We start from the raw sequence: 10,470 nt of genomic DNA, 5'->3' as shown, positions 1-10,470 counted from the left end.
AACTGCAAGAGTAATTTTAAATCTTGTTATATCTTTTTAGTACGTCAGATACGGACAGTCAAAAGCCACGAACCACTGTCGAGCTTTTCAAAGAAAGATAAAGATTCAGACCCTGAAGACCCATTACTTTACTTTAACCCACGACTAAAGGATCGGCTCGCCAGGGAAAGCAGGAGAGAGATGTAGAGCGCGCCTCCACACTACTGTAGGTTGTAGCCATGGTGATAGGAGACGTAAGTATGATTCAAAGAGGCCCAGTAGTCATGCACAGGCTTATGTAAAACTCCAGTCCTTCAGTATAACATTTACAGTATATATACAATGTATCTCTGTATGTGTGAAGTTCATTATCATGTAAATAGTGGTCAAATGTCAAGTGCAGTTTGTGGCTCAGATCCATCCCCCACCTCTCACTCTCCTTCTCCAAACATCCTTCTCTTTTTTCCCTTCTATTCCTATCACCTGTCTTCTCTGTTTTTCCCTCTTTACACTCTTAATGCTGGTTGAAGGCTTGGGAGCTAATGCTGTAAATGTCAGTGGTTTTAAGACTCCAGATGTCAGCATGTTTTTTTTCATAATGCTAAAAACCAAGCCTCTTCTTTAACAAATCTGTCAGCTTCAGGTTCGAGGACAGGTTTGCGTTTTATATATCCCAGGCTTCATTGCTGCACGCAACTGCTGTAAGCATGTTGTTTTACTATAACGCTCTTCTTGACTCAAAGCTGGAAAGGTCACTTCCTCACACGTCAAAATTAAATCTCTGCATTTACGATGGGGAGTAATGAAAAATAAAGTCATTTTCTTCCCTCCATAGCTTGACCAATGAGCGCAGAGGGTGTATTTAAGGAAGCACTCTTGTTCTGCCTGCAAATAGAATCGCTGCTGGAGAGTCACTCTTGAATTAGCTTGGCAGGGCAGAGTGGAAAAGCATGGTGGGACGTCGCCAGGCCCATATGCTCGGGAGAATTTTGCGGATGGATGGGGTTTCAGATTTGTCAGTGTCCTGCACAGATTTCCTTGTGTGGTTTTTCTTCTCTGTGGCCTCGTCCAAAACTAATTTTCCTTTCCATAGTCTTTAATGATACTTCTGAGATTACTAAAGGACCCATTAAAACTGAAATAGTTGTTTTGACTTTGTGGCATTGCTAAGAGAGCTGCAGAGCAGGATTTTACCTGGAACTACTGAAATAACTGGAGAAAATGTCACATACTTTATCTACATGGTCATCACTAAGAAATCTGAGAAGTCAAAGGAGCGATAACTACTTCACCTATAATCCATGAGAGCAAGGCTGAAAAAACTTGCTAAGATCTTATTGTTTTAGAAAAGTGGTTGTTTCCTGAAGGGAGCAAATATGATATATCTGAAATGTAGAAATTCCTCTTCAATATGGATTCCTGCTTGGATTTTACTTCACCATTAAAAAAAAGTGATTATGAAAAGGATTACAAAAAGGATTAAGAGGCTTAGGGATTTCTCACTATGGGGAAATGGATAGGCAAAAAAAATTAGTAAATGACCATGAAGGAAATCATAAAAATCATATCAACCAAACATTTTTGTTATTTTGTTTGATTGTTTTCTGGCAACCCATGTCATCTTTAAAGTTTCTGCTAGTGGTGTTAGTGATGATCTTGCAGCAAAAGTACTGGTAGAGCAGTCTGGTGTAATCTGTAGTAAATCATCCTTGTAATCTCCCTTTTATCAGCCGGAAATGCCTGAGTGGGACATGTTGCCTCTCTCTCAGAGATTACATTTAAAACTGTTCATTCAGGCCCTCCTATTCTAATGATCTTGTTATCAGGTTTGAATTTTCTTCCGGTCATTTTAAAAATTTGTTTGATTGAAGCAGCAGAATGTTTCACTTGACCCTGGAAGCTGAACTGTTGTTCTTCAAAATCCCACTCTTAGTGGAGAATTAAAGGTCAGATGTGTATGACTTAGTGGCATCTAGGTGAGGTCACAGACTACAACCAGCTGAGACTACAACCTGTCTAGAGCCAGTGCTTGGTTTGTCCATTCTGGAGAAACATTTGACCAATCATAGCTGGTGGGATTATGAAAGAGGGCACCATCTTCCTACAAAGCTAGCTACTTAGCTATAGCAATGAACAAAGGTGACTGCTAACAACGTAGGATGAGACTAAAACATCTGTGGTTTTTGAAAGTTTGTAAGTTTTGTGAAACAACAAATTAGCATATTTCTTCGATTACCATGAAAAATGTTACAACTGCATCTTCTGTGTCGACTGAAAAAGACAAATTTACATAATAATCCTCTCTCCCAAACAGAAATTGGCTAACACGAACACAGCGTTGGGCCGAATGAATGAAGTTCATCTGTTATCAGGTTGTCAGTGTCGATCTGAATGCAAATGAGCAGCTTTTCTTTTTACTGAACAGGATCACAAACGTGAACCATTGGCCTTGACGAGAGGATTATGTAGTGTATGCAACAATGCTCTCGATATGTGAGAGAAACATGTGGGTTGGATGGTGACAAATAAAAGTGGAGGAAGACAGGCAGAGAGGGATGAAGCAAAGGGAAGATAGTGAAGGATGTGGGCAGGTTGAGCGCAATCCTTCAGAGCAGGAAGCAAGAATGTGCTCAACCTCTCCCAAAAGCCTGTGTAGGGAAGGCAAGACGCAAACACCTGTGTAAAGAATGAAAGCTATGAGTCATTTCAGTATCCAGATTTAACAGTGTATGATTGTGTGTGTGTGCGTGTGTGTGTGTGGATGAGACAGTGAGTGAAAGCAGTGCTGCTAATGAGGATTTGGAAATCCAATCACAGGCTCTGGCTAGGAAGACTTGGCAGTGCCATTTTAAATGACACACTGCCACTGCATAAAACAAAAGCAAACCTACGGAAAACAGGATTGAAGCCAAAATCCAACCATGGCAGAGATGAGACATACAGCTTGCTGACATGTTGGATACATACTTATTCTCCAGTCCCAGTATGATTTCCTGTGCGGGTGGAGGACACTATTTGAGGGCTTAGGGCATCTTAAAGGAAAGTTCCAGACTTATCTTCATAGCTTTGGACATTATTTCTATTGTTTACAATGACACTGTACTCACCTGGCTGTAGCTTGTGCCTCTCATATTATCACTACATTCCAGTCACAGAGCAAAGCATTTTTTTCTGAAGAAAACACTTACTGTAGGCAAGGTAAAGGTAGAGTTCTTAAATCTCCAAAGTCTTTTCTATCTGGATACTGAAATATTCCATCCCCTGCACAATAAAAGCCATTCTTAAGTTATTCCCCAAGTCGCATTATTAGTAGTAATATTTCCTTTTGTTTAATTTATATAATGTGCAATGTTACTTTACTGTGCAGTTGATGGAATATTTTTTTCCGCCAAATGATTAGAAGAGTCCTTGAAGATTCAGAAATACTGCCAAGACAGGTGTTGTTTTGGGTTTTTCAAAGATACTCAGAGATTAATTTACCTTTCAGAAAAACAGATGCTTGACTCAAATGAGGGATAAAATATGAGAGGCACAAGTACAACGGGGTAAGAACCATGAGTAAGATACATGTTGCTGGCTTGATAATGCCAAAGAAGTAAATTATCAATTAACAGCAATAATTTCAAGATATGTGCATGTTTAGTAAATGAGAGACAGTGGAAGACATCTACATCTACATCAATCCAGGACACTGTCGACAGTACTGACAAGGTAATCTGCACAAAAATCACAAAGTGAAGAGGAAGTATGTTTCTAAAGAAGTTAAATAAATTCTGTATAAGTTTGAAAGGTATCAGTATGTCAGTCAACAGATTACCTACAGTAGAAAAGAGTATCATTTAGAAAGCAGTCCTCTCATATGGCCTCTTACATCATGCAGGTTATGAAGAGGTTTAAAGGTGAGATTTTTATTATGATTTTTTACAGCCCATATATTTGATGAAATACCGATACTACAGGTACAACAAAAATATATCATGCTGCTAGTGACAAGACTTTTTAGCAGCTATTTAAAGGAGTTTGCATATTCCTTTCAGTTCTCTAACGTCATATTTTTGCATCTGAACCAGAAAAATGGCAAGAGAAAAACTGCCACAAACATGACAAGCAGATGAGACCAATGATATGGTTTGTTACCTCTTAAATTGGCATTTTTCTTCGTTCATCATAGAAAAAATTATAAAGTCAGGACAGATAAATCTTGTTAGGGCAACAACCTCTCCAACAAAAAGGGGCAGAGCAAACACAGTGTCAGACTAAATGATGAAGTGAAGTGAAATTATATGGCAATTCAGTTCATCAAGCTGCTGATGTGAAGTCAATCTGTTCCCAGATCACGGCAATTAACTTGCTGAGTCCAATGTTATTATAATTGACAGAACTCACTGCCAAACCTACAAAATAAGATCCAAGTGGTAATAAACTGCAATTATCCTTTTAAAAACAACAGCGTTGTCAATGAGAGCACACGGAACTGGATATAGTGTCTAAGGTTATGTAAGCAGAATCAGGGCCAGCATATAAGCAGTGGTGGATGGTGGATGCATAGACTCATGAGAGGAGTTTGAGAATAACAGAGAGAGGCAGAATAGATGTAGAGTTAGAGGGGATGTGAAGGAGCAGAGATACAGCAGAGGACTGTAGAGATTGAGAGAACCAAAGAGAGAGAAGTATAGTTAAGCACAGAGGTGAGAGGCCGAGAAAAAGAGAAGTATGTGTGAGAGTGGGAGAAGACAGCACAGAAACAAAAGAGAGACACAGAGAAAAAGTGTGATACAGAGGGAGTAGGCAGGGGGTGGTGGCTGTAGCTGTTACTGCTTGTGAACACTGTACCGTCTCAGCAGCAGCACGAGTAATTCTGTACTCTAATCCTCGCATTAAAACCTCTGCTGATTCACTAAGGCAGATTACTGACATTTTCCCACTTTTCCCTCATGTCCCACGGCCGAACGATGACTGCTGCATGCCCTGAACTTTTGTCTTGTTTGTCCTCCTGTTTAGTTTTTACCGACCAGCTCTCAACATATCATACAAAGCCGCTGGACTGTGGAGAGAAAAAAAGGAGGGTGGGCAGAAGAATACTACCACCCACGCTGAGTTTTTACATACTGCACGCCTCTCATATTTGCCCTGGGGGTCCACGGTCCGCTCTCCTGGCATTCAAACTGCAGTTCAAGTCCTGCCTCTCCATCTAAATTTAGAGCTTCTACTGTTATAGAAAGAATTATTGCATTCTTCAAAGTCATTAGAAACCATTACGATGGAGCTCTGAGCCCAGGTATGTTGACGCAACTCTTTCATACCTGCTGGCTGCTGACTGACTATAGATTGACTTCTATAAAGAGACTTCTTTTTCAAGATAAGGTGGGCTAACTTTAGGCTGTGTTTATAACCTGTCTAATGACTGCTCATCTTTCTTGCCCAATTTGACTTCCTTTTTAGTGATACTGCAGCATTGCCAGATAAACATCAACAGACCACGTCAATTAACTAGTTGATAGAAACAATGATAAATACTTCTAAAAGAAGAACTTGGTAATAATTAACCTGAATCATCCTTAAAGTTCCACTTCCAAGAGCCCTTAAATATGAGTTTTCTTTGTGCAGTATACACAATATACAGCAGGAACTGTATGTTGCTCCTTTGTTGAGGAAGCAGAGGCTGGGACAAATCTGCAAGCCTGGCTCAATACACATGACAAGTGAAACAGTTTGCACTTTCATAGAAGGTTGATAGAATCTTAACAAGCTTAGTCTAAAATAAGATTATGAATGCTTCAGTGATTCCATTATCGTTGAATCCTCTGCGTGTCCTTCCTTACCTCGGCAAGAACTTGAGTTGGGCATTAAAGCTTGATTGAGCCTGGATGAAGCCTGTCTTTGGTAAGATCTCCATGTGTTTCCTCATTTCCGGGCACACCTCAAAGGTCAGCTTCAAGGCTGTGCTGGCTCTGTCGTGCAAAAGATATGATTTCATTAGCACAATGTTGTGCATTCAAGAATGGGGGCAATCCAGGATGATATTGACTGTTATTAAAAAATAACGCACAGGCAACAATGTACAGAAAAACAGCATTTTCAGGTGCAGATTACAATTCCACATGACCTGGAGTGGGTTATCAAATATAATTATATATAATATAATCATTGTCTCTCTCTATTTTTTGGATGTTATAGTTTTTAGTTAAAACTGATATGAGTGCAAAACAGTGATGACGATACTCAAGAGCCATGCAGTTATGTGAAAATAACCCTTTGGTTTTGGTTAAACAATAGTTAAAATACTGTATGGTTAAGTTTATTTAAGGTTAGGGATAAGGACACAAACACAAGGTTTGATACTCTACATCTCAATCCCCTATGCCGACCTCCACACACCTACTTTCCACCTCTCACCACATAGGTCATCCTTCTACATTGTTGTTTGACATAAATCGTTTGCTGCAGCATTAACGGATACTGGGCAGGATCAATGACAATGATGAGATTCTTTGGAGCAGACGTACTGGATCTGTCAAGTTCAAGAGTAATTTGATGATCTGTAGTTCTTTGGGTTTTACTGGCTGAGTTATAAAGAACCACTTTGTTGCAAAATCCCTACCCTTGTAGATCTGACATGCAGTAGAATACGTGTAATTCAGCATTGGCATGGCTATTTTGGTATCGTTTATGAGGTGGCAATTAGGTAAACACCTTCATTTTATATGAGAGCAAAAAATATATATTCCAGCTGCAATGCCCAGTGGAAATTACAGGGCAAACCTCTCAAAAAAGACTTTTGTTTGAGTGACACCTACAGAAATTGCCTTGTATTGAGTGATGTACCCCAAGTCCATATCTTTTAGGTGACCCAATTTCCAGGAGCTCCAACAGATGGTTGTGCCTGTGGCTACAAGCCTCAGTTATAGCTGAGGCTTGTGATATAAATGGATCTTCACCTTGGGAATTCTTCAACACATTCAACCACAGCCCACACTCACACACCTTCATGAAAGGATGACAGTACAAACACGCTGAAAAAAAAACTGTTTTTTCCTGGAGGTGAAATGTGTATACAATGGTAATATTTGTAATGTCTGCTTTCATCCTCAAAGACATAAAAGGTGAGCGACGAGCGCGCTGTGGCAAAATAGACTGAGGAACCCTTCATTTTTCGATTCCCCTCTAAAATGAAGTGACCCACTTTGAATAGCGAGGTCAACCAGATGGTTGTTTCCCTGAGGCAAGGACTTTCTCTCTCTCAGGGACACTTGGGGGATATTAAGTCACTATCTTCATTCTGGCCAAATGATAACCTTCAAATCACTCTCGGAGGAATATTCATGGATACATAATCATTTAGGGTAATTAGGCATTTTAATTAACAGGGGCATTTAGCTGATCCTGTTTTTTTACTGGCTGTCTGTGACCAGTTTATTTGTGAAGCAATATTTAATGATTTAAAGGTGAGTTTACAGCAATTCACATAATTTGCTTCCTAGGGGGAAAAGACACTGCAATACTGATTATGTAACCCTTTTAAATGAAACCATTTTATTAACCTTCATAATGCTTATATTTGTGTTTCATTTGGTCATAGATTTACATGATAAAACAAACGCTGATTTCTGTAATTCAGAGAAACCATTTCTTAAAGTTATAGATGAGATTCTAAAAGGTTGGCATCCCTTTTAGAAGATTTCCTAGCGGTTGATATATTGTCTTTCTAAGAAATGTCAGGTGAAGTTATTATAACATCAATCCACATAGAGGAGGCCAGAGTCAGGATGGGTGAGTCAACAAAATGGTGAATTTAACATAGAAGACCGCTGTTCGCTCGTCATCAACCATGGCCATGATGGTTCCATAACCTTAACCATGTGATTATTACTGTACCCGCGAGGACAAAGATCCCCCAACCCCAACCAACAAAGTAGTAATTTAAACAAAAATCATGATTTTTTTCTTAACCTAATCATGGATCATGGCGTTAAACCTAACCAAACCTTAACCACAGCATGTTCATATCACAACATTTTGTAAGAGTGATTTGTGGTTTTGAAAGACGCAGACAAATTATTTCATCCTGTCAGATCAGAAAATTCAGAAAAGAGATAAACAAACAAAGTTAATTTGGAGTAATTCCTGAGTGAGAAAGAACTTGACTGGCTTCCATAGAGCCCTGACCTCAACCCCATTCAATAGCACCGTGAGGATGAATGCAAACTCGACCTTATCGCTCAGAATTAGTGTCCGAAAACAGTAATGCTCTTGAGGCTGAATGGGAAGAAAATATCTTGGGTGTCCACATTCTTTTGGCCATGTAGTCCATGTCTTAAAAGACAATGAAAACTCTGTGAAAGACATAATGACAGTAACTGGGTTTTGTTATATTTGGCATTTTTGCAGCCTGTAGCAGTCACACACATCTCTCACTCATCCACGTGCTGCTCGTGTAACTGTCCTCCACACCACGATTACACACCCACTATATTTTACTCATTCATTTCAAATATAATAATTGTCAGCGGAACTTGAGATTAAAGTTGTTTCTTTCCTTTTCCCTTTAGAGGTGGTTTACAGTGACAGACAATCATCTATCTGAGAACCATGGCTGTATGTCACACCCCTTTCTCTCCCCATGTTTCCTGTCTATCGCTACAGTGTCGACTGCCAAATAAAGGCAAAATGCCAAAATCAAATCTTTGGTACTATTTTTCAAACCGTAGAGGAGAAAAATGCAGCAAAGTGCCTCTCCTGGGGTTAGGCAAATGATACAATGAGCAACGCTTATAACGACGCTCAAAATCTTTGAGGCTTAGTAGCAATTGTATCAGGTCATGTTGCAGAAAAATAGCACATGCAGGGTGTACATGCAGAGCGGAATATCTGAGTGCCTGGACACTGCCCACAGCTATAGCAGCCTGCCCTTTCTTGAAAGGGCCAGGTGGTTGCTCTAGCTTATTCCATATGTACTCCAACGCCTCCACCAAGCCATCACTGCAAGGATTCTAAGCAACTGTCTCCATAATGCGGCACAGCACTGTTTTACACCATGCAGGAAGCAAGAAGGCTTTTTTTCGTTTTCACTTTCATTAGCAACTATATTCTTTTTTCCCCAAAGTAAAAACGTATCACCTCTAACATCAACAACACACTCACATGCCTCAGCCCAAACAACACAGGATGCTGGTTGGACTAAGACTAGGTATGCATATGCATATTATAAATACAATAAACAAAGAAATCGAGCACAGAAGGCTATGTAAAGGGGAAAAAAGGCTGGTTGTTTGTGTTCTTTATGGCCTGAGTTTGGAAAGGAAAGCTCAACTCCCCAGCAGGTGCCAGTGGAGGAGGGTTTGACAAAACAAAAAAAAACACAAAAAGAAAAACTCTGCCAACTGTCTGTAGAATATTTCAATCTTTCATTGGCTCACAAGCAAAAGTCAAACACTGCACATCTTAACGCCTTTTAAAAAAAATCTTTCAATTAGCTTTAGTAATATTCAAATCACTGGCTCACAGACAAGGGGCCATACTCAATTATGCTTTGTGCTGTCCCCTTAAAGAAATCTGTCACAAACTATGGAGGACTTGGGATATCTGCTCATCTACTCAAAAGAAAAAGTGACAAATTGTAAGATGAAAGCAGCAGCTCTCTTATTGTTTCCCCCCAAAAAGCCTGCCAAGCTATTTTGTGTTCAAATTACTGTCTTGGAGGCAGAGTGACACACTGCATGGTTTGCTGGTGCAAGCATTAACATTTTCTTTTTTTACTGCTGTTCACACTGATGCTGTCATCGTCATGTTGTCACATGTGCTGGTATGCCAGCGCACCAGATGGCAGTTGTCACAAATCCCCCACCCCCACACATGCACTCCCTCCCCCACATGATGTGACACAATGACTGGCTAGGTGGTGGACCACACGCCTGCAAATGTTACTGCCCCTGGTGTATTCTTAACCTTGTGTGTGCAGCATAATGTATCACATCCATAATCATAAAGGATTTACTTTTGTATCATGCTATTGTATGGACCAAAGAGGATTGAGGGGACGTGAGCTTACCGCCCTCGTCTCTTACATCACTCTTTGTTTAGAAACATTTATCAGCTAATACATCTCTTGGCTCTGAGCTGAGAGTTTTATGTTCGGCCAGCTGAAAAGTAAGCTGGCCATGTCAATTTCAAGGTATTTCCATGAGCTGTTTTTCTGTGAAAATATCTGTTTTGGCAGAGACTGACTATGTGAGCGAGTTTTAGTATTGCATTCAGCAGATAAGCAGCATGCTACATCAGCAGTCCATGCCACTTTGCAAACTCTATTCCAAGGATATTTCTAAGCATGACAACAAATAAAACGGAAATATGACATGCACCACTCACTTGAGCTGAGGGGTTTTATGCAGCCTCTTAAATATTAAAATTATAACATGTAGTTCATTATAATAACCCTCTTAATAATTACTGATCTTTGATTGTTGTGGCTTTAGTATAAAGAGTATGCTTTAT

General features: G+C 39.8%; 1 protein-coding gene across 3 annotated transcripts in view; it reads right to left on the bottom strand.

Moving 5' to 3' along the window:
• Positions 1–10,470, bottom strand: part of cfap74 (cilia and flagella associated protein 74) — a 49,511-nt gene that overhangs the window by 14,785 nt on the left and 24,256 nt on the right. For all 3 annotated transcript variants that reach the window (XM_010733974.3, XM_019276799.2, XM_019276798.2), the window contains exon 22: positions 5,802–5,930. In XM_010733974.3, coding sequence (XP_010732276.3) covers positions 5,802–5,930 — 129 coding nt within the window. The remainder of the gene's footprint in view (positions 1–5,801; positions 5,931–10,470) is intronic.

Source organism: Larimichthys crocea, chromosome XV (assembly GCF_000972845.2).
Source record: "Larimichthys crocea isolate SSNF chromosome XV, L_crocea_2.0, whole genome shotgun sequence".
NCBI lineage: Eukaryota > Metazoa > Chordata > Actinopteri > Sciaenidae > Larimichthys > Larimichthys crocea.
The sequence above is the reverse complement of the archived record's forward strand: the minus strand, read 5'-3'. Positions and strand labels throughout refer to the sequence as shown.